We start from the raw sequence: 25,975 nt of genomic DNA, 5'->3' as shown, positions 1-25,975 counted from the left end.
GCATGCACCACTATGCCTGGCTAATTTTTTTCTATATATTTTTTTTAGTTGTCCAGCTAATTTCTGTTTTTTTTTTTTTAGTAGAGACGGGGTCTCGCTCTTGCTCAGGCTGGTCTCAAACTCCTGAGCTCAAATGATCCACCTGCTTTTGGCCTCCCAGAGTGCTAGGATTACAGGCGTGAGTCACCGAGTCTGGCCTGCTATGCTTAATTTGTTATTTTTCCCTAGTGTCTTAAGGTGGAAGGTTAGGTTACTGATTTGAGATCTTTCTTCTTGTTTAATATATGTGTTTACAGCTATAAATTTCCCCTAGCACTGGTTTTAGTATATCCCGTAAGTTTGGTATATTGTGTTTTGATTTTCATTCATCTCAATGTTTTGGTATGTTGTGTCTTCATTTTTATCCATTTCAAAGTATTTTCTAATTTCATTTGTGTGTTCTTCTTTGACTCATTTAAACTGTTATTTCTACATATTTGTGAATTTCCAAATTTCTATTATTAATTTTAAATTCTAATCCATTGTGATCACAGAAAATGCTTTGTATGATTTTATTAATTTTATTTATTTAAATGTTTTATGGCCTACCATATGTCCTATCTTGGAGAATGTTCCATGTACATGTCAAAAGAATATGTATCCTGTCATTCTTGGGTGGAGAGTTCTATAATGTCTGTTAGGTCTAGGTGGTTTATAGTTTTGGTTATAGTACTTATACTGTTGTTCATACTTCTATTTCCTTGTTGTTCTTCTTCATGGTTGTTTAATCCATCATTGAAAGTGGGGCAATACCAGATGCAATGGTTCCTGAGTATAATCCTAGCACTTTATGAGGCTGAGGCAGGAGGACTGCTTGAGGCCAGAAGTTCGGTCTCTACAAAAAAAATGAAAAAATAAGCTGGGTGAGGTAGCATGTACCTACAGTCCCAGCTACTTGGGAGGCTGAGTCAGGAGGATTGCTTGAGCCTAGGAGTTTGAAGCTGTAGTGAGCTATGATCATGCACTCTAGTCTGAGCGACAGGGCGAGACTCTGTCTCAAGGGGGGAAAAAAAAAAAAGAAAGCTGGGTAATAAAGTCTCCAATGAGATTATCATTGAATTGTTTACTTCTCTCTGCCATTCTGTCATTTTGCTTCATGTATTTCCGGGTTCTGTTGTTGGATGCATATGTATTTACAATTATATCTTTCTGTTGGATTGGGCCTTTTGTCATACAAAAATGTCCTTCTTTGTCTCTAATAACAATTTTTGTATTAGATGTCTATTTTCTCTGATATCTATTATAGCTATTCCAGTTTTTTTTGTGGCCAATGTTTGCATGATCTTTTTCCATGCTTTTACTCTTTTTCTTTTTTGACTTTTTAAATCTTTAAATCAGTGTCTTCTGTAGACAGCATATACAGGTGGAGTACTGCCTATCTGTATCTGAAATGCTTGGGACTAGAAGTGTTTTGGATTTTGGATTATTTGAGATTTTTGAATATTTGCATATATATAATGAGATATCTTGAAATATGAAAATCACTTATGTTTCACATATACCTTATACACAAAGCCTGAAGGTAATTTTTTTTTGTTTTATTTATTTTATTTTTTATTTTTTGAGACAGAGTCTCACTCTGTTGCCTGGGCTAGAGTGCCATGGCATCAGCCTAGCTCACAGCAACCTCAAACTCCTGGGCTCAAGCGATCCTTCTGCCTCAGTCTCCCAAGTAGCTGGGACTACAGGCATGTGCCACCATGCCCGGCTAATTTTTCTATATATATTTTAGCTGTCCATATAATTTCTTTCTATTTTTAGTAGAGACGGGGTCTCGCTCTTGCTCAGGCTGGTCTTGAACTCCTGAGCTTATCAAACAATCCGCCCGCCTCGGCCTCCCAGAGTGCTAGGATTACAGGCGTGAGCCACCACGCCCGGCCTGAAGGTAATTTTCAATAATATTTTAAATAATTCTGTGCAGAAACAAAGTTTGTGAACATTGAACCATAAGAAAGCAAAGGTGCCACTATCTCAGCCCCCTTTGTGGGCAATCTGTGGTTGTTTGGCATCACCATCATTCCTGACTCTGAATTTATATGCTACCAATAAGCAATCATTTTCTTACACTTATTCACACATAAGTACTTAACAGTAAGAAATATGACATCATTAATACAGTGAAAATATGTGTTCAGGGTAACTAAGCAGTGCTGTAGCACCTCCAGAATACTTGTATCAGCTGTTTACCAACAGCAACAACAAACAAGGGCAGACTTTACGTCTCTACCTATATGCTGTGTTTTGATTAAATGGTTACTGTGCATTGTATTTTACTTTTTTAGGTGTGAATAAACATGACAAGCAGTTGAGGTACCAGAAAGTGGGTCCTTTAGGGATGATGAAGCATCCTGCTGGATGGTTTATTGTAATGTTTCCTCCAGAATCATCTGCCTCATTAACAATGGTTTTTGTCTCAGAAGTCTCTCTTTGATTTTATAAACTGATATAATTTCTTGTTCTGTTATGAATGCATGATGCTCTGGTCCTTCAGTAACCCCACCACACATTTTCACCATGTCATCTACAGGCACTTTTTCTGCAGTGTTAACAATGTCATCCTTGTTGTCACTATTACCCAAATCACCTTGATTCAGAACCATTTTGGCTATTTCACCATTGGTCAATGAATGAACAATTGGAGTCTCATTATCAATATTAAAAAATTTTCAATAACCACTTCTTCTAGCTTACTAATGGAGTCTGAAGGTATTTTTTTGCATATGTTAAGGTCAGCCATCATGTTTTTTCTTGCTTGACTCTGGCATCCTTCAAAGTCATCACCCTATTCATCATCATCTGAACATAGCTGCAGGCCAGGCACGCGCAACTTTGTCTTTATTCACTGTGTTCCAAGCATTGCCAACAGCATATATGGCATCCTTCATGTTAAACTAATTTTGAAAGGCTTCTGCACTGACACCTCTGTTCACTCCTTCTAGCATGCTATTAAAATGTTTTAATATTGACTCTTCATTGATCTAAGGAGATACCCTGACCACACGGCTGAATAAATGAAGTCACACTTGGGGGAGAGTACATGGCATAAATATTACTGTTGTTATTATTATTTCTTTTTTTGAGACAGGTTCTCCACTATGTTGCCCAGACTGGTCTTGAATTCCTATGCTTAAGTGATCTGCCTGCCTCAGTCTCTTGAATATCTGGGACTACAGGGTGCACACCACTGTGCCTGGCTCATAAACATTATTTTTGATGAGAATTTCAGCTGGAGGATGAGCAGAACAGTTCTCAAGGAATAACAAAATCCACCAGTCATCATTCAGTCAAGCTTCCTGGCTGTAAGCATGAGCCACTGGTACAAAACGTTTGTGAAACCAGTCAGAAAAGATGTCCCTGGTGATCCATGCTTTTTTGTTAGAATAATGGACTGATAAGAAAGTCACTCCTTGAAAACAGGGAGGATGCAAGTTTTGCCTATCATAGCACGTTAACACTTACGCCTGCTGCATTAGCACATCCCAGCACAGTTACTCTATCCTTGGCATCCTTAATTCCTGTAGGGGCTGTCTCATCAGCCGTAGGCAGTGTCTTTTGGGGCAATAATGCCAAAATAGTGATGTTTCTATAGCATTACAATATTTGTTCTGACATAAGATTTTTATCAGCAATGACCCTGGCAAACTCGTCAATAAATTTTTCCACTGCTTTGTGATCAGCAGGTGCTTTTTTACTGCAAATCTTAAAAAATTTAATACCACATATTTTCTTAAATTTCTGCAGCCTGTTGAATATTCACAGTTACCTTCAATTTTCAGTTTATCGTGATAGATTTTTGCTTATTTCATAATCAGTATACCATTAAATGGCATGTGTTTACTGCAATGCTGATAAATCTACTCTTTTAATACACAATTGAGATCTTCATTTTTAGCTTTATGAAATGTTTTTCTATTTTTCATTGACTTCTTTCTATTCATCATTATCAGCACAGAACTTCAATAATTTATTCTTCTCTTTCTTCCAGTTATATATGGTGGTCATTCCAACACCATATTCTTCTTTAAGATGTTTCACACTTACACCACTGTCCAGTTTTTCCAATAGCTTGACTTTCTGTACTATAAACATAAATGCTTCCTCTTTTTCTTACTACTGTTATGGGGTATCTGCAGGCCTTTTTGACATTTTCAACAGTATCTTTCTACCACAGAGCAAAGAATAAGCAAAAAACACAATGAGTAATGCACGTAGGTCTTGGGTCCATTTGAAGCATTATGGAGAACCTGCCAAAGGGGTATCTGGCTTGCTCACATGCCATTTTATTACCCGTTGTGGGTGTGCTTTTGCAGGGGAAATCTATGGGTGCACAGAAAAGATATGTTGCAGTTGAAGGGGATTGGAAGGGTCTTTTCATGCTGAGTAACTTGTGTGTTATGCACCTGTGTTTTGGCTGCAAGCTGTTATGACAGGTCAGATGTGGAATTTTCCACTTGTGGCATCATGTAGGTACTCATCATTTTGGAGCATTTCAGATTTTGGAGTTTTGAATTAGGGATGCTCAACCTATAATTGTATTTTGTTTTTATAATTGTATCTAGTCTGGTAATCTCTGCCTTTTGGGGGATGATTTAATTCATTCATTGTTGCTATAGTTGGATTACATCTGTTGTTTTACTGTTTGTCTTCTGTACATTTTAACGTTTTTTCCCTTTTCCTTTTTTTTTTGAGACAGTGTCTTGCTCTCTTGCCCAGGCTAGAGTGCAGTGGAGTCATCATAGCTCACTGCAGCTCACTGCAACCTCAAACTCCTGGGCTCAAGTGATCTGCCTGCCTCAGCTTCATATCACAAGTAAGGTGTGCACCATTGTGCTGAGATAATTTTTCTAATTTTTGTAGAGGTGGGGTGTCACTCTGTTGCTCATGCTGGTCTTGAACTTCTGGCCTCAAGTGATCCTCCTGCCTTGGCCTCTCAAAGTGCTAGGATTACAGGTGTGAGCCACTGCACCTGGCCCCCTTTTTTTATATTAAGTGAATATTTTCTAACATTTTAATCCTTTAATGTTTCTTTCACTATGTATTTTTTTTAGTTAATTTCCTAGTGGTTACTCTAGAGCTCACCATATACATCTTAATTTATCAAAATTGACTTCAGATTTATGATAATTTAATTCCAGTGGGATACTGAAATATTACTCCTATATAGCGCTATTCCTTCTTCCCTCTTTTTGTACTATTATGTCATACAGCTTACATCTATACATATTAAAAACTCAATAATTACAGTTCTAATTGTTATAATTACTACTTTATGTGATTTTATGTTTTCTAAAGAAGCTGAGAGAAGAAAGGGAGCAAGTATATATTTACAGAATTTGTTATATTAACCTAACTACTATTCTGGTTCTCATCATTTGTTCCTGTGGAATAATGGGGGTTCCAGAAAAAGAAAAACATGGATGGGAAGTATTCGAGGACAGTTTTTCCATAATTAAGGAAATATGAAGCATAAAACATGAAAGATTGAGATTGAGAGGGTTAAAAGAACACCAAAAAGGTGAAAAGAAAAAATGCACGTCTTCAAATCTTTGGAAATTTAGGTAATCTAACTGAAACCACCCCAAGCCTTCAAAATAATGCATTAATGACAAATTATACACATGTATACTTATTGGCATGGAAATATGTGTGGAAAAATATGTTAAAAAACTATATATAGTATAATCCCATTTATCGTACCACATCATTTGGGGCAGGGAGAAAGAGAAGGAGGAGGAGGAGGAGAAAAGGGTGGAAAAGGGGAAGAAGGAGGAAGACGGAATAAGAGGAGGGGAAGAAGGAGGATATATATCAAAACGTTAACTATGGGTCAAGGAATTATGAATGAATTTTATATTAAGGTTTTTGATTGCATGTATTTTATAATTTTTAATACTTATCTTAAGTAAAAAGAACAAATTGGGAGGCATCAGTCTGCTAGACTTAAAACTTTACTGTAAGGCTATAGGAACCAAAACAGCATGGTACTGGAACAAGAACAGAGATATAGATGTTTGGAACAGGATGGAGAACCCAGATATAAAACCATCCTCATATTGTCATCTAATCTTTGACAAAGCAGACAAAAATGTACATTGGGGAAAAGAATCTCTATTCAATAAATGGTGCTGGGAAGACTAAATATCCACATGCAGAAGATTGAAACTGGATCCCCACCTCTCACGAAAATCAACTCACAATGGATAACAGACTTAAACCTAAGGCGTGAAACCTTAAGAATTCTGGAAGAAAATGTTGGGAAGACTCTTTTAGACATCGGCCTCACCAAAGAATTTATGAAGAAGACCCCCAAAGCAATCACAGCAGCAACAAAAATAAACAAATGGGACCTGATCAAATTAAAAAGCTTCTGCACAGCCAAGGAAACTATCATTACAGTGAATAGACAACCTATAGAATGGGAGAAAATTTTTGCTTTCTACACATCCGATAAAGGGCTAATAATAAGAATCTACATAGAACTTAAGAAAATCAACAAGAAAAAAATCAAACAACCCCATCAATAAATGGGCAAAGAACATGAACAAAAACTTCTCAAAAGAAGACAAAATAATGGCCAGCAAACATATAAAAAAGTGCTCAATATCTCTAATCATCAGGGAAATGCAAATCAAAACCACAGTGAGACATCACCTAACTCCAGTGAGAGCGGCCTTTATCAAAAAGTCCCAAAACAAGAAATGCTGGCGTGGATGTGGAAAGATTGGAACACTCTTACACTGCTGGTTGGACTGCAAATTAGTACAACCCTTGTGGAAATTAATTTGGAGATACCTCAAAGAGCTAAAAATAGAAATACCATTTGATCCAGCAATCCCACTATTGGGCATCTACCCAAAGGAAAAAAGACATTTTATAAAGAAAACACTTACACTTGAATGTTTATAGCAGCACAATTCACAATTGCAAAGATGTAGAAATAACCCAAGTGCCTATCAATACATGACTTGATTAATAAAATGTGGTATATGTATTCCATGGAATACTACTCAACTAGAAAAAACAATGGTGAACTAGCACCTCTTGTATTATCCTAGATAGAGCTTGAGCCCATCCTTTGAAGTGAGGTATCACAAGAATGGAAAAACATGCACCACATGTACTCACCATCAAATTGGTACTAACTGATCAACAAGAAGGTGCTCACGTGGTAGTAATACTCACTGGGTGCTGGTCAGGTGGGGGGCTTGGGAGGGATAAACTCACAACTAATGGAAGTGGAGCGCATCGTATGGGGGAAGGGCACACTTGTAGCCCTGGCTTGGGTGAGGCAAATGCATTAAATGTACCCCCATAATATCCTAAATGAAAAAATATAATTAATTAAAAAAACAATGTGTACATCATTAAGGAATAAACTTAAAAATTTAATCTAGCAGAAATGGGAAAAACATATGGAAAAGGCAAGTCACCTGAGATGAAATAAAAATGGCCAAACACATATAAATTCAGCCCCTCTAGTAATCAAAGACATATAAATTGATACTTTATTCTTAATTTCTCAAATTGGAAAATATTTTTCAGAGGAAAATACCTACTGTTAGTAAGGGTTCTAGGAAATATGTTCAATACCTTGTTGATAAAGATATAAACTGATACCATTTTTCTTTTTTAAAAATACACCTACCCTTTAATCTAGCAATTACTTTTCTGGGAATTTATTCTATGGAAAAAACTATAAATATAACAACTATTTAGCTGTAGCTATTAGAGGATATTTAGGAGAGCATTCCACAAAAAATTTGGGGTATACAGCAATACAGATTTAAAGCAATGGAAATAATCTAAAAGTACAAACAGTATGTAAAAGTATATGGGTTAAACGTCCCTAGAATATCTGGAATCAAAAATGCCTCAAAATCCAAAACTTTTAAGCACTGACAAGACACTCAAAGGTCATGCCCAAAGGAAATGCTCACGGGAGCATTTAGGATTTGGGATGCTCAACTGCTAAGTATAATGCAAATATTCCAACATCCGAAAAAAATCTGAGATCCAAAACACTTCTGGTCCCAAGCATTTTGGATAAGGGATACTCTATCTGTATATGAAAAATATTATAATGAATGCCAACTTTTAATGAAGTTTTTTTCCTGGGTATTAGAATTACTAATACTACAATTTATTTTCTTCTGCTCATCTATGTTTTCTAATTACTTATTATGGACAATAAATTATTACTTTTGAAATGGATAACAGTCATTTAAAAATAACAAGTTGCCAGAAGAAATGGCTTATTTTTTTCTATTTCAACAAATATTTCCAAAAAGTATACTCGACATTTAGATAACTCTTTGAACCAATATGAAGACAGTTGGGTTGGTTATATCTGCAAGCACCATCAAGGATGGCAGCCCTTCCCTCCTTTGGTACTGAGCACAAACAAACTATGTGCAGGGCATTGTGTTACACAAGATAGAGATAAAAAGAAGGAAGGCAATTAGATTTTTGGCTTAATGAGAAGTAGCAATGGGAGAAAAAGATGTGTAAATTCTCAGTTATAAATCAGAGTATATTTGACAGTATGAAGGAAAGGGAGTGATGATTTCAACTGAAAGAACTAAGACATGTTCTTGTATACTAATCACTTACAATTTGCTTTTCTTTCCCTCTCCAGTTTACCATTGAACCATTGAGATCATAAAACTAAAATTCACATTATCTATTCCCACATACTATATAAATCCTTATTAGTCCTACTTATCCCTCAGGGTCTGCTTATATGTCACTTCACCTTTGTTTATGTGGGTAACAGCACTTCTCTTGATATGCCTATGTCATGAATTCAGTGCCTATTCCCTTTCTTAGGCTGAGAGCTCCAAGAGGACAGAGACTAAGTCTAACCTATCTTAGTATCCTCAGGTTGAGTCAGCTTCACAAGGTATCCATCATGACTTTTTCCAGCTTTATGCATGTGTTTAACATCTTGGCAAAGGAAACTTAGAAGTCATACCTGGTAGGGTTCCTTTTGTCTTCCTCAGAGATCAAAAACCAAACAAAATCTGCATAGCTCATTCTTCCCTCTTTCTGTACAGTTTTTCCCCTGAAGAAAATACATGGTTATAAAATTTCCTGAGCAATAACCCAGACACATTTAATAGAATGATGGACTTAGAAATAAAGTAACATCTTTCTCTGGAAATTTAGTTAAAAATTTTAAAAATTTAGAATGCTGGATGCCTCATAAAGGGCAACCCTTTCATGGCATATCTTCTTTTTAGAGGCCTAGAGGATGAAATCAGAAGGCATCTGAAAATGTGAAGAAAAGAAATCTGGTTTCTAATTTGAATGCAAATAAATAATCACTGGGATCAAATACTGTTACCTGTATTTAGATATAGGATTAATAGTCATATTAAAGAATTACTATCTTGTATAATATTAACCATGAGTATGTTCTATAGGATATTATTTGGCCCAGTAGCACTGCCAATTATGCAGGAAGTCTTGCTAAAATGAGATCATTACAGTATTACTTGCAGTTCATTTTTAAAGTCAGATTTTACACTACTTCTTACCTTGTTACTGCTCCAGAGAATATTCTTTCAATAATTCTGTTTGATGCAGCTAAATATAAACAAGAAATTACAAAGCTAGTTAGAGACATACTCCATAATAGCAATACTTTTGGCAAATTTATTTTTATTAGCTATAAGGTAAACCATAATAATCTTCCATCATGAGAATAAGACTAAGTTTTTCTTATGTATGATTTATACTTTTTGGAAGTAAGAATTTGAGATAGCTTACTATCCATTAATCAATAATTTTTAAAAAGAACAGGCAAATGAATGTCCCTGATATCTGGGAGGTATTTATATAGTTGAGTGCTAAGTTAATTCTGAACATCCTGACAACTAAGACGAAAATGTATAGGATTTGTATTGATCTTGTTATCCAATAAGATTGAGACATATTTTCCTATAAAATATGACAAATTTTATCCTAGCATTAAATTCAAGGGAGAACTGGTTGTGTAGCTCCTAATACAATATAATATAAAACAAAACAGTAAAACAATGAAGAATGCTTTCAAGTAGAATTAAGATACTAAAACCTACCAAAATGTACTTTTATATTTGCATTCTATGAAAGTCCAGGATATAACATGATGCAACATAAAATTTTTAGACTTTCTATCAGTGAGTTTTATTTATAGAGAGAGACAATTTTATCTTAAGATAGTATGTTGCTTAGGATGGTAGATTCTAGAGAATCTCTGGTGGTTTCAAAATAACCAAAGGCATTAGTTAAAAAAAAAATAAATAAAAGAGGGCCAGGTGTGGTGGCTCATGCCTGTAATCCTAGCACTCTAGTAGGTCAAAGTGGAATCACTTGAGGCCAGGAGTTCAAAACCAGCCTTGGCAACATAGTGAGACCCCCGTCTCTACAAAAAACAGAAAAAATTAGCCGAGTGCAATGATGCACACCTGTAGCCCTAGTTACTTGGGCGGCTGAAGCAGGAGGATCTCTTGAGCCCAGGAATTTGAGGCTTCAGTGAGTTATGATTGTATCAGTAACACTCCAGCCTGGGCCAGAGCTAAACCTTATCTCCACAGAAAAAAAAAAAAAGAAAAAAAAAGAAAAAAAGGCCTAGGGATCTCAGACTTGTTCTTTTAACAAGTGCCCCAGGCAGTAGCATGCACACTAAAATGTCAGGACTGTTAGGAATTTAGCAGCTAGCCACATCTAATTCTTCTGCATAGAGTTAGGTACAGTCAGCATAAAGGTTTATTAGTTTGATGAAGAGAATATGTCTGTCAGTACAGCCATACCTGTCCATACATGGAAGCTTATATAAAGACCTTCTATACTTTGAAGGTTTATAGGGTTAATGATAGTACTAGATCGGAAAAAAAGAGGGCTATATAGGAAAGGCAAGAATATTTAATTCCAAAGCTAACATCTTTTTAAAAAGGCATTTTTTTTTAGCTTTAGAAAGTTTAGCCTCCTAAATTGAAGATTGTATTGTTCCAAGTTATCTTCTTAGGGACAGTCTGGCGAGTGGATAATTATGTAGAGTTTAGTGGTTCCTTCATTTATGCAGGGCTAGAGGCCTGCTTTTCCGGATTTCACTCCATTAATATGGATAGCTCTTGACTTGCTATGTGAATATATACAATATTTGGGGACTTAGTAATAATTATGGTTATATTATCCAGAGAGGGAGCTTTAAAGCCACAGGGTTGTGCATGATCTCTGAACCCTGGCTCATGTTGTACATATGATCTGTTTACTGGTAACAGGAAGATGCACAGCTAATAAAGCCGACCTGATACCCTTACAAATATCTTCATCTTTCTGCTATTCTGGTGACAGGAAGGTTATGACTACTTGAAGAAGGGATGTAACAGTATTAATATATTGATCAGATAAGTACATTTGCGTAGTTCCTGTTGATGTCTGCTTGGCATCTGAAATTTGAGAGCGAGAACTCTGTTTCCTAAATATGCAAAGCTCCATGAAACTTTACATCATATATCGTGAGCCTTTTCTTTTTTTTTTTTTTTTTTGAGACAGAGTCTCGCTCTGTTGCCCAGGCTAGAGTGAGTGCCGTGGCGTCAGCCTAGCTCACGGCAACCTCAAACTCCTGGGCTTAAGCGATCCTACTGCCTCAGCCTCCCGGGTAGCTGGGACTACAGGCATGCGCCACCATGCCTGGCTAACTTTTTCTATATATATTTTTAGTTGGCCAGATAATTTCTTTCTATTTTTTTAGTAGAGACGGGGTCTCGCTCTTGCTGGTCTCGAACTCCTGACCTCGAGCGATCCACCCACCTCGCCCTCCCAGAGTGCTAGGATTACAGGCGTGAGCCACCGCGCCTGGCCGTGAGCCTTTTCTTAAGCTGTATACCACTGGTCACAGAGACACCAAATAACAGACAAAAAATTCAATGCATTTATGTAAGATTTACTACATCTAAAAAGCTAAAGTCTGATTAAAAAAATCAACAGTGCCTGAGAAGACATTTAAGAATAGAGCAGGGACAATCTTATGAGAGAAGAATTAATGAATGTATCTTGGTGCATGGTTAAGAATATTAAATCAGTAGGCAGTAGGTTCTAAGTTTACCACAGGCAAAAATGAAGCAAAAAGGGTAATATCGTAAGTAATTTTTTGTTTTCTGTCAAAAGAAAGTACACAAAATTCACATATAGAAACAGTATCTTTTGGAATTAAAGTCACAAAAGTAAGTTTTTATGAGTCCTTGAAAATAAACTTGGCAAGTTAGAAACATTATTTTCATCCTTGGCTTTTTATAGAAATACTGTTAAATGGGAAAGTTTATAAAGGTATATACATATTCCTTTTCAAATAGATTTACACAGGTGTGAATCTTAGTTCATCATCAGAAAATACACATCACTATAAAGACCCACCACTTCATCAATACTAAGACTGATTGCTTACTTACCCCTTACAAACCCCTTCTCCCACACCTGGCCTTTAAATAAAAAAATTAAATTATCTTTGCATGTCTTAAAAATTCTTGGCCCTGTAAAGAGGACTTGATTAGATACAGAATTTAGGAAATGGGAATTTCTCATATTGAGTAGGGACAATTTACATGACTCTTCAAAATGGTTAAGTCTTAGTATCTACAGAGTCACTCACTCACCCTGGTCATTGTATCGAGATAGATCAGCCTGGCTGATGTAGAGGTCGTGATCACTATCTAGTTCCCAGAATTTACAATAAATAACATAGAAATGTTCATAGGAGAAGTAATCTGTGATTTGGTTTATATCTTCTTCTTCTTCCAAAAGGGCTAGAGTCTGAAATGGTATAAAAAGAAGGATTAATTTCAAAATTATGAAAAACCAGCTTTGGCAATTGTATAGAGTCTAGCAAATGTTCGTTTTTTTTTATATTATTTATTTCAGCTTATTATGGGGGTACAAAAGTTCAGGTTATATATATATTGCCCATGTCCCACCCATCCCCCTGAGTCAGAGCTTCAAGCGTGTCCATTCCCCACAATGTTTGTTTTAAATCGAATTTGCAATTTTGTTTTTGGTAACAAATCAGGAACTTTTTTAATAGGCAACTTCACCCTACCTTTAATTTGCTGAGCTCTATAATATGCTTAACAAAGAATTAGGTGCTCTGGATACAAAAGCAAGGAAAGAGAAGGACCATTAAGGAGGACTGTAACCAGTCAGAGGTCCACAGACTGGCAGGCACAGAAAAATTAGACAACACGTTTAATTATATGGCCATAAACTAACACTGCTTTTTAACTTTTCCAAGTCATGTGAGCAATATTAAGAAGAGTAGGCATCCACATACCAGGTTCAGTTTTGTAATGAAATCAAGTTTACCATAAATGATACTTATACATACAATAGTGATGACACATGGTAGCCTGGCATAGAACTTAGGAACAGAAAAAACAAAATAAGACCACATATATCAACAGTCACCATAAAGATAGATGAGTTACATTTCCCAATTAAAAAATTTCAATTGAGTATCAAAACCTAATCCAAAAAACAGATCTAGGTATATACTATCTACAAGAGATATACCTAAAATAAAATTAAGATGGAAGGCTAAAAAAAAAAATATGGACATATACTAGTCAAATGTTAATAAAAAAGAAAGCATATCAGGCTTGGTGCGGTGGCTCATGCCTGTAATCCTAGCACTCCAGAAGGCCGAGGCGGGAGTATCGCTCGAGGTTGGGAGTTCGAGACAAGCCTGAGCAAGAGCGAGACCCCATCTCTACTAAAAAATAGAAAGAAATCAACCGGACAACTAAAAATATATAGAAAAAATTAGCCAGGCACGGTGGTGCATGCCTGTAGTCCCAGCTACTCGGGAGGCTGAAGCAGTAGGATCGCTTGAGCCCAGGAGTTTGAGGTTCCTGTGCGCTAGGCTGAAGCCACGGCACTCTAGCCCTGGCAACAGAGTGAGACTGTCCCAAAAAACAAAAAACAAAAAACAAAGCATGTCAATATTAATAGAAGATAAAACACAATTCAAGGTGAAAACATAAGAGAGAAAGAGGACTGTTTCATAATACAAGTATATTACTTTGATAAAATTTTTAAACATAAAATTGGAAAGCCAAAACACTTCCTATCTAGTATTAATTATTAACCTTATAAACCAGTGTTCAAAGTATAGAAGGTCTTTATATAAGCTTCCATGTGTGGCCAGGTATGGCTGAACTGATAGACATATTCTCTTCATCAAACTAATGAACCTTTATGCTGACTGTACCTAACTAACTCTATGCAGATTGTATTGAAAATTGAAAACAACATAAATTATTAAATTATGGTAAATCTGTTCAATGGAAGATTATGCAGCCAGTAAAAATTATTAAGTCTACATAGAAATAAAAGAAAACCATGATGTGGTAAGTAAAAAATATAGGATATAGATCGTATACACTAATAACTATGTAAAATCCTAAAATCCATATATGTATATGAATGAGACTAGAACACATACAAAAATGATTCCAGTTGTATTAGAGTGGTAAAATATAGTTTTTATTCTTTTTTTCCAAACTTGCTTGTAATGTTTTGTTTTATAAAGTGCCCTTTGATGTGTATGAAGTAGAATACTTTCAATAAAACAAATCTTCAGAAGCAAAGAACTATCATTTTCATCCACTGGATTGTCATTAAATGAAGACGACAGATAAATTCTATTGTTGGTGACTATATAAGTGAAAGTATGAACTAGTGCAGGCTTTTAGGAGGGTAACTGGCAGGATCTATCAAATTAAAAATGCATATACTATTAATATTTGATCCAGGATTTTCTCTCCAGTGGTGTATTCTAGAGAAATTCTTATATACACACAAGATGAAAGAACAAGGATGTTCACTGCATCATTGTAACAGAGGAAATCTGAAAATGATTTGAATATCAATAGAATATGCAATTAGTTTAGCCATGCGATTGATTATGCAGTAGTTGAAGAATGAGATAATTTATATGAATGGAAATGAAAAGAACCCCAAGACACTTGTTAAGTGAAAAAAAACAACAGAATAGTATGAAGTCACAGAGTAAAGAGATAAATAGCAACTTCTGCTTATTTATTACTATAGATGTGTTCATATTATTTGAATGTTTTAAGTATTTGTTTAAATACTAAGAGGAAGAATAAGGAGAGGGGTAGGGGAAGAGAGAAAGGGGAAAATAAATCATGCTCTAGGAACCACATGAGTTCTGTTTCCAGTTCAGCAACTTGCTGGTTGTGTGATCTTATAAAGTCATTCACCCATATTTTATCATTATAATAATGATTCAAAAAGTACAAAGTATAATGTGCTTCAGGAATATGAGGGATTATTATTCTTGAGGTAATATGGAATTACTGCCATCTTCACCCACCCCATATTATTAATAAAACTAGTGAGAGCCCAGGCAGGCATTAGGTGTTCAATAAATATCAGCAATGACTGATATGATGACTGTTCATTTTGGAATAAAAAAATGTTTGTATATCCATCACGGACTGCTAATTTTGGTAAGGCTTTATTACTTTGTCTGTCCCAGATGAAGATAGGAAAAAATAAAGAGTAAATAAGGTTGTATTATTAGCCTAAGGTTCATTTAGTAGGATTTATTTAAAATAAAACATTTTATTTCCTTCCAAGTGTGAACAATTCCACTTTCTTTAGGTTTATGGAAGCTTAAACAATCAGGCATGAAGATTATCTCGGTAGAAGGCTCCCACTAGTGGTCAATACTCACTCTCTCATTTGGTAAAATAAATAAAATAATTGAATGAAATGTATTCTTTCTTAAAAGAAATTTTTAGCGGGTACTGGATAGTCATTGCTGACAGGATCAAGTCCAAAATCTTCCATTGCTTTTGTGACGCTCTTCCCAACCTTGCCTCTGCCCACACCCTTTCAGCCCCATCTCTGGTCACACTCTGGGAGCCTTTGGATACTTAAGACTGTTTGGCAGTTACTGAATATGACATTTGCATGTTTCCAGCCTTTGCTTATGCTGCTTTCTCTATCTGGAATCCTCTTTCCTCTCATATTTTATCTTGGTAAACTCCTGATATCCTCCAGGGTCAAGATCATATGCCAGTCCTTCTATGAAGCCTCTCTGCACCTTTTATAAATGTGGAATTCATCAAGTTAGGTGTGGTACACCTCTCTCTCTTGTTTCACAGTGCATGCCTCAGGGAGAGATCCTTTGCTATTCTACTCATCTTTGTCTCCCCACCCCAAACATCCCGGTGTCCCATTACAGGTATTTGATAAATGCTTAATGACTGAAAGTAGTGACAGTGCTTTGCATAGAATAAGTACTCAAATATTTGTTAAATGAAATAAGGAAATTATTTAAATTGCTCTTTATATATGAAATCCAATGAGAGGCATACTTGCAAAAAGTTGCTTTTTCTTATCTCTGTTGAAGTAATTTTTCCACTCCAAGATCTGTTGACTGTGTAGAATATTCTCTGAATAACCTGGTTCCCAAGGGAAAACAAAACCAAATAAAAACATTAAATATCTCTATTACTTTATCAAAGCCCATCTTATGAATATGCTTGGAACCAATTTAAGTTTTGTTTTTTTGATATCAAATGTAATTTCTAGTAAAAATTAACATTATATTTTAAAATCTACATCTACATATATTTTGAATTTGCCTCTATAATTATGAGAAGAATAAAAAAATTCTCTGCTCACAAGTCTTCATTTCCCAGTTGCCTACACATCACTTCCTTTGTTTACCTCTCATATGTACAGTGATGCCTGATTCAAATAATACTTATGGGGCTATATGTTTTCGGAGGGCAAATGAGGTGGGAAGTAATCTGCTGGGTTGGCTTAATGATTGATTAATCAGTCAGAAGGATGGCTGTCAAGGTGGTATAATTCAAAAGGGCATTGTTCTGATTATTATAGCCTTATTCACTGGAGTCTTAAGGACTCCTGGTCTTTCAGATTCACTATGTAAACTCAAATACATCTGGGTAATTTATTTCCTGAACTTTATTTGGGTGTGAACACCTTTGTTATTAGCTAGTGTTTTAATGAGTTTAATAGAAGTGCAACTCTGGGCAAGACCCTGGATAGGATGGGGAGAAGAGGAGATAGGAAGCAAATGTGTGTGCTGGGGATGTGTGTGCTATGATATAGGAGAGGATCGGAGAAGGAAGAAGACAGAGGCTGCTATCCTGGAAGTAGGAGGCCATAGTGAGTTCTTAACAATTTTACCTGTGATTACTCCTACCCACTCAATTTCCTTCTTTCACCTATTAATATTATTTTTTTTCTCCCAAAGGAGACAGTGGTTGAGAAGAGCAATTTAAGCAGCTTTTCTGGTACTTTGGCTTTTATTTTGATAGTCTAATAACACAGAAATCCTTTATCTTTGGTGGTTTTATTATGGAAAAGGTTAGATCTCTTTTTCAAACGATTTTGGTGCAAGAACAAAGAAGTAAAGACATTTGGACATCTTTCCAAAGAGAAGGCTTAATGAGGTATTAAACCACCATTCTGCTTCTGAATTCTTCAGCAAAGACAGTGATACTCAAACTGAATGGGGGAAAATTAGCATCAGGATGAAGGTTTAGATTTCTACTGCCCAGCATTTACCAGCATTCACCACTGATAGCATCGTCTGCTATCAGTGCTAACCTTGTCTGACCCCCCCAGAATTGAGCCCAAGCTCCACACTCCACAGGAGGCCCCAGGACAGGGACTGGGTTAGAAGGTTAGAATTCTGCCTTCTGTGCTCCCACTGCCACCTGAGCCCCCCCTTCAGTCATCGCTGTGGTTACTTCTAAACACTGGTGTGTACCTGACCATCACCACTTCCACACACCAGGGGACCAGGTCTTTCCTGACTTGTCTTCTAGGATCTGATATGGAGCTTTCTATATATCAGGTGGTCCATAATTGCTTGATAAAGTAATGAGGTTTGGAAGCTGTGTAACAAAGACTTTTGTGGTAATCTTTGTGATACAGACACATGGGTTGGTTTCATAGCTAGTTGAACAACTCTACTCAGAGTTTTGCATAGCAGACAGATGCCAACCCAAGACAGGTCTCTAATTAGTATTTCATACAAATCACTATTTCTATGATTTATATATAGAACGCATATAAAATGTGCAAAAAAATAAAAGAGGAAAGGTTAACTACATTCAAAATGATTGTGAAGATTCTACTAATGTAGTAATGTTTAATCTCGAGGAAAAAATAAGACTATAGATATGCTCATGATCTGAATGGCTGACTACTGGGTAGAAGAAGAAACTGACTTGTTCTGTGTTGAACCACAGGACAGAATTAGAACTACTAGATGGAGATGCCTTTATACTGAAATGCTTCAAAATAAGGAAGTTTCCTAAAATTCGCCTTATGATATAATGTGTTTGTATGAAGGTAAGGTTTCTTTTCACCACGGAGTTGACAGGATTCCTGCATTAGGTAGGAGCTGGGACTAGCTGGTGCCCAATTTCTCTGCTGGCCTCAATCACTCAGACTCTGAGGTCCTTGAGGACAGAGAATGTGTCTTGCTCAACACTGTGTTCTTAGCACTAGCTTGGCAGAAGTTCATATAAAAATGATGGAGGATTTTTAGCATGGAAATTATATATATGAAAATAAACATTAATAATTTAATTTACCATAATTTCACTTCCCCTCTCTCAAGTTAAAGTCAATTTCAATATATATTATTACACCAAATTTTTCTTTGTTGAACATTAGATTTTTGTCCTTATTTCTTGATTTTGTATATAAAGGTATCTTAAATTCTGAGTTTCCTATCTAAATTTTATGTTTATATACTCAAATATTTTATATTATTTATGGAAGTACTGTGTTAAAAATTATACAGCTTTAATCTGTATCCAGTTCTGCTATTTTATTTTTCTCTTCTTTTGTTTCTTTTGACAGAATTTTTAAAATTTGCTGTTTGGCTATTAGGCATTTCCTATTTTTAGCCTCTGCTAACCTACTTATCTAATACTATAAAACAATGTACCTGTAGTCCATTTTCCATAGCCTAAATCTCCTTATTCAGTGGCCCCACTTCATCAGCACATTTGCTGGTTTCCACATCACTGATTCAGCATTTTAGATAATCAAGGTAGGGCCACCATCTAGTGGTGAAAACATATAGCTGCTCGTTCTACATTAATTACAATTGTTATTTTTCTAACTTTTGGTCTACGACTTTTAAGTGAATAAAAATTCATCACCATTTAAAAAATGTCCAACAAAATTTAAAAATAAACCATAATTAGAATAATCGTTTACTACCAGTGACAGAAATGAAATTTGACAATCTTTCACCAAGCGATCTCTAGTCAACTTGATAGGTTGAATCATGAGCCAGTTTCCTTTCTTCTTTTTATCTGTGGAACTGGAAGCCTCTAATTCACAAATATAGGACACCAGGAATGGAAGTAAGCGTTTGGTGGCTCTGTCGTGTAGCTTTTGATAAGCAAATTAAATGCAGACAGAAATTACAAAGAATTTCTCACTATAGATGACATGACTGCAGAAAAACATACTCAAATGTTGTAAACCTGGCTCTGCCACTTGGCAGGGAGGAGTGAATGGATTTCTAATCCACTCTTTAGTTAACATGGCTCTGAAAAGTATTTCTTCAAGGTCTGTTTAGAAGTTGGACTTTAAATAAAAATGATTTCATTCTCTGTCAAAAAGAAAAGTTTTCAAGGGGGAAGAGTTAATAAGCTCTTAGTGATAAGCAGTCTTCACCACAGCTTAGTCATCTTAGGAAGTATCAGTACCTTGTCCTCAACAATTAAAATCCTGGCATTTCAGCCTGAAGTGATGGGATTCAGGCCAAACATGATACTGAATATATGACTAAGACACCATCTGAGCAAGCCACAGAAGTATCTTTACTGCCAGCACCAGTGTCATAAAGAAGTATTTTAAATCTCATCACTTATTTTAAAAACTCAAGTGAGGACTTCTTTCCTCAAAAGTCAGCATATGTCAGTTTGGATAAGCAGAGCCTTTTTTATTCACTGGCAATCTCTGCACAGCATGTAAAACTGCAAACTCAACGGGTACAATTTGCTGGTATTTCTAATTTTCATTTTCATTCAGTACCACAGGCTTATTTCTTAACTGCTAACTCTCTGGGGAAATAAAAAAGAATATGGACTGACTTTTAGGTGCAGTCTCTTATTTGGGTAGTGATGTTCTTCTTTACAGTATACATAGCTGGTGCTCTGTCTTTCCAGTCTAAAAATAGCTGACAAGATAATTAACTAGTCTTCCTATAACATAGGTTTTCAATGATAAATAGAAAATAAAAGTCCAATTTTTCTTCATCATATATATATCACATATAAGCTAATATTTGGGTCACACTTTGTGTCAGTGGTTTCTTTCAACTACAAACTGAAATAACTGAATAACTCTAGCATCTAATCATATTATAGTAATTGTTCTTCTACCCTGTATGCCACTGAGATTATATAACATTCAATGGGGTCACATGAGAAAATGATTTTGCTTTTTCTGAAATATTTGTCGTTAATTCTGAGGCTGATCTTTGTAAGTTTCTCAGAAAAAGTGTGATATTACATTTTTGCCAACAGCAGGGTAGAGAATGATGCCTTTCTAGTTACTTTCACACCTCCTAACAAATTAATTTCATATTAGTTGGTCTTATTTTGTATTTGTTCTAGAAAAACTCACTGTACTATGAAATAATGCAAAGGTTTCAATGATTTGCAATGTAACTTGGACATTATTTGACCAAGTTTTGTAACAGAAAAGGCACTGGGGAGAACAGATAAGCAGTCTGATAAAATTCTATTTCCAGATATTTGTTGTTAAACTTTTTATTTTCACTTTTCATTTTTTGGTGGTAGTATAAGATTATCATGACAGCAGTTATTCACTTATCTCAATAAAGACAGATTCACATTCTGTGTTCCTAATTAGGCCTCTTTAGTCTTTAGTCTTATGCTATTTTGAGGTGTCATATTATTATTATTTCATCACAAGTATTTTACACTTTAATGACTACTTCTGAGTAATAGAACTGAGGATAAAGCAGCATAATACAACTGTGAACTGAGGATAAAGCAGCATAATAACAACAAAGTGTAAATTTAACAAATGTAAACAATAATATACAAATGCCATGAAAATATGATAATAGAGATAATTAACTATATTCTGTTAATTGACCAGTGTAGTTCTTTTTGTTCAACATAAATACAAATAAATGTATTTATTTATTTATTTATTTTAGAGACAAGGCTTTGCTCTGTCACCCAGGCTGCTGGAGTGCAGTGGCACAATCACACTACTGTAACCTCGAATTCCTGGGGCCAAGCAATCCTCCCGCCTCAGCCTCCTGAGTACCTAGGACTAAAGGTGTGCAAGACCACACCCAGCTAATTTATTTATTTGTAGAGATGGGATCTTGCTATGTTGCCCAGTGGTCTTGAACTCTTGGCCTCCCAAAGTGCTGGGATTACAGGCGTGAGCCACCGTGCCTGACCTTGTTCAGTGATTATTAACATGATAGAATTTCTTCAAAAATGTGAATTATATGTGAACAAAATGGTTTCATGGCTTTCACTCTGAAATCATAAAACTTCTTGGGGACTACTAGCTGGATGACCACAGACCATCATAGGTCCAGGTACTTCAAGAAATACCAAACTAAAAAGTATACAGAAAGAAAATTTATCTCTACTCTACTCTTTTGTTCTTTAACATCTCTACAAATAAATTAAAAAGTTCCTCTATAGAGAGCATTTTCTGAATTGGTAGAAGGTTGGACTAGATTATTTCTAAGATCTTTTCCAACTCTTAAGATTCTAAATTATGCTGTTAATATGCCTGAGTTTACAGAACAGTCAATAATCAGAACCCAATAATTCTTTGGAATTGCAGCCAGAGCTAATACAAAATTCTTAAGCATGAATAATTTCATGTATTGACTCAGTACATATTTACTGTGTGTCTAACATGTGCCAGGCACTATTCTAGGTACTGGGGATATGCAGCCAAAGACACTGGTCTCATGGAATTTATATTGAGAGAAGGAGATGGATAATAAACAAATAAAATCTAAATATCAGATGATAGGAGTTAAGAAGGAAAATAAAGCAGGACAAAGGAATAGAGAGTGTAGGCGGAGGAGACAAGGGGCAAAGAAGGATAATGAAGGCAGAACGTGATCAGGGAAGGCCTCACTAATAAGGGAATGTCTGAGCAGATATCTGGATGAAGTAAGGGAGCAACAGTGTGGAAATCTATAGGAAAAGCCCTGCAGGCAAAAGAAAGAGGAAGAACAAAGCACCTGAGGCACAATAGATCTGGTCTGCTTATGTGTCTTAAGCAGAGTAAGCAGGGGGGAAGGAGGAGAGAAGATCAGACAGCAGGGATTATGAGGGTATGGGAGGATTACAGTGAGTCTGGGCAAGGACTTCAGTTTTTATTCTGAGGAAGATGGGAAACTATTTGGAGGGTTTGAGCAGAGGAGTGATATGATCTGACTTATATTTTTAAAGGATAACTCAGTTTGCCTTATGGAAACCAGACTATAGGGCAATGAGGGTGCTAACAGGGAGACCAATTAGAAGTAATCCAAATGACAAATGAAGGTGATCGGCCAGATTGTGGTGGAGGTAATTTAGTAAGTACAGTGTTGCGGCTAACAGGCAAAAATAATTTATGAGATAGTCTGAGATGACAGTGATACCTTCTGGCTCAGATAAAATCTTACAAAGTTTAACACTAACAGAAGAAAGCCAATGTAAAAGCAAAGAATGAAGTCCCTACAGGAGGGACTTCTGTAGTTGGAAAGTATTTTGTAGCTCAGCAGAACCTAACATATCCCAACAAACTGTACCCAAAGAATGAGATGGTGGTCTTCAAAGGAGACTGCCCTGGTTAGCTGAGGGATCTGAGTTAGGGGCAAGGGCCTTCTCCCTTGAGTGCGTCTATAAATGGCCCTGGGGCTTGTCGGTGGAATGTCCCCAAAGATAATCTGGGAGCTAGCTACACTGTACACTGCAGGCCTGTGTGCTCTCACTCATAATTCATGCCCTGCCTGTGACTGACCAAGTGAGTCTGTGCCTGAGAAACAGGAACTGTGAGCACCTCACAAAACAGGGGATTGCGATTACGTTACTTTAAATGCTTACATGATTTACTTTCTGATTACACACAAGCTATTTCTCATTATCATTTCTAGTTCTAACCTTGAAGAACTAGAGACACATTTTTTCTGGGACAGGCTGTCAAAAATTCTTTTCAGTCTTATTTGGAAATACTAAAGATCAAGTGGCTATCAAGATTCATAACAAAGCAAAAGGTATACCTCATAAGGCCAGACAGAATGAGTATATTACTTTAATTTTGTATACAAGAGACCCCCTTTGGGCATAAATAAGAAGGGAAATAGATATAAATAATTCAATTTTATTCACCTTCCTTTCACTTAAAAATAGTTATTATAGCCCATGTTACCTTTTGTATAAATATCTGAAATCCTGGACACCAGATAGTGATAAAAAGGTGACTTACAGAGTTATATTAAGAAAAAAGAGGACTAAGCTTACCGTGGTGATGTAGCGGGAGTGGAATTCTGGAGCATCTTTCAGGAACGTAAGACCAGGGTGTGTATCCACCACATCCTGAAAAAGATCAAAACCAAAACTAAATTAACAAACATCCAACAATTATGCCTACAGAATTTTTTACCTCATGTATAATACATTACCAGTTGAGCAACCTTGCTATTTTATAATATTGAACAATGCACTTAAAATTAATACTTTATTAAATTCAAGTTTTATTACAAACATACACGTGTGTTTTTCTGTTTGTATAGTATACTTTAATAAAGTTAAAATTTTAATTTAGCTATATTTGATGATTTGTGACTCAAATGTCTTAGAAGTATGCAGTTATAATTCTAACACATCAAAGTATGTCAGGGAAATTCATCCCACAGATCTTGGTAGAGGTTGCTAAGTGATATTTATACAGAAAAGATGTGACAGACATAAGCCCATGAGAATGAGTGTTTTTCTTAACTTTCTAGAAACATGAGAAATTTTTGAAAAAAACAGCACATGTAGCCAAGTAGTTTGAAATCTGCCTAAGTTAAGTTGTGTGAGCCAGCTAATGTCCATCAGTTTTTGTCATAATAACTGTGTGGACAAAACCATTTTCAATTTAGGATTTTATTCATTTTTAAATCTTGTATCTTGTTCTTACTGAAGACTGCTAGAATATTAAAACCCTAAAATACTGTTTTTATTTTCTAATCAGATTTTTAAAGCACTTTGAATGAGTCTAGGGAAACTATCAGAGGTAATTACGGTTTATTTAATAACCAGAGGAAGCAGCAATGCCAGTATAGATAGAACCTATTAATACTGGCTAGTCATCAATGGATAGACATCAGTTATATCTCTTTTCTTCGTTTCTTCAGAGCAATTAGCTATACATAACTACCAATATATAGTCTCAAACCAGTAGACCTTACTATTTCTTTAAGTTTTTATTTGGAAATAATTTTAGATTCACAAAAAATATTGTAGAGAAATTTCCTATGCCTCTCTCCCAGCTTCCCATAATGGTAACAACTCACAAACTATTGTATAATCGTAAAAATCAGAAAATGAACATTGATACAATACTAAACTACAGACCTTATTCAAATCTCACCAGTTTTTCCTCAATGTCTTTTTCTGTTCCAGGATCCTACACTGCATTTAGTTTTTGCGTCTCACTGTTCTCCACCAATCTGTGGCAGTTCCTCAGTCTTTCCTTGTCTTTCATGATTTTGATGCTTTTAATGAGTTCTGGTCAGTTATTCTATAGGATGTCTCTCAATTTGGTTTTGTCTGATGTTTTTTCATAATTAGACTAAGGCTACACATTTTTGGCAGGAAGGAATATGACAGAAGTGACGTTGTGTCCTTTTCAGTGCATACGTAATACAGGGGGTATGTGCTATCAATACGTCTTGTATCTGTTGATGTTACCTTTGATTACACTTGGTTCAAGTGGTGTCTACTGTGTACTCCACCGTAAAGTTAACTATTTTCCCTTAATAACTAATAAATATCATGGGGGAGACACTTGGGGACTATGCCAATATCCTATTTCTTCTCAAACTTTTGCCCACTGATTCTTAGCATCTATTGGTGGATCGTGACTGCAACATTTGTGTTCTAGTGTTTATCTAATGGTGACTTTGTATTTCCCCCATTCTGTCTACATTTATTAATTGGAATTCTTCTATCAGGGTGAGCTGTCCCTTCTCTCCCATATATTTGTTCAATTTATATCAGTACAGACTCATAGATATTTATTATATGGGTTATCATGGTATACTATCATTATTTACTTTTTTGCTCAAACTGATCTAGCTTTGGCTATTAGGACCTCCTTCAGGTCGGTTCCTGTGTCCTCTTGACATGCCCTTGTGTCCTTTTGAGGGCACTTCCATATTTTCTGGTATCATAAGATGGTCCAGGTTTATCTTGTATTTTCCTTGCCCCAGGCCTGATATCAACCTTTACTCCAAGAAGCCCTGGTTACTTTTATTGGAGAATGGTATTTAGAAACCAAATCTATATGTGACATGTGCCCATTAGTACTAGACCATTTTAGAAGGCAGATCTAGGAAATAGATGTATGTGTACTAATCCATGCACATACACATATCTATATTTTTTCTAAATCTGGCTGTATATATATTAAAAACTATGTCATCATAGAGATAACTGATTCCAATCTAACACCACAAGGTTCATTCTAGCTTTTCTCCTTTCCTTTGCAACTTCTTTTACTAACCATGAGAAATTGGGCTCTCATTATCTGCAATATATTCACCTATTTGTTCAATCCTATTATAGTAACGGAACTGCTAACACATATACAAGTGATAAATTTACTAGAGTAC

General features: G+C 35.8%; 1 protein-coding gene and 1 long non-coding RNA gene across 6 annotated transcripts in view; one reads left to right on the top strand and one right to left on the bottom strand.

Annotated features, from left to right (window-relative positions):
* PPP2R3A (protein phosphatase 2 regulatory subunit B''alpha) overlaps positions 1 to 25,975 on the bottom strand; it is a 156,373-nt gene that overhangs the window by 36,600 nt on the left and 93,798 nt on the right. For all 5 annotated transcript variants that reach the window (XM_045539108.1, XM_045539107.1, XM_045539111.1 and 2 more), the window contains 5 exons: positions 23,619 to 23,693; positions 16,422 to 16,508; positions 12,678 to 12,834; positions 9,576 to 9,624; positions 9,011 to 9,100 (listed from right to left, as the gene is read on the bottom strand). In XM_045539108.1, coding sequence (XP_045395064.1) covers positions 9,011 to 9,100; positions 9,576 to 9,624; positions 12,678 to 12,834; positions 16,422 to 16,508; positions 23,619 to 23,693 — 458 coding nt within the window. The remainder of the gene's footprint in view (positions 1 to 9,010; positions 9,101 to 9,575; positions 9,625 to 12,677; positions 12,835 to 16,421; positions 16,509 to 23,618; positions 23,694 to 25,975) is intronic.
* LOC123629340 overlaps positions 1 to 25,975 on the top strand; it is a 71,031-nt gene that overhangs the window by 26,071 nt on the left and 18,985 nt on the right. The window lies entirely within an intron of this gene.

The sequence above is a fragment of the Lemur catta genome, chromosome 1 (genome assembly GCF_020740605.2).
Source record: "Lemur catta isolate mLemCat1 chromosome 1, mLemCat1.pri, whole genome shotgun sequence".
Lineage (NCBI taxonomy): Eukaryota > Metazoa > Chordata > Mammalia > Primates > Lemuridae > Lemur > Lemur catta.
This window is presented reverse-complemented; position numbering and strand designations above follow the sequence as displayed.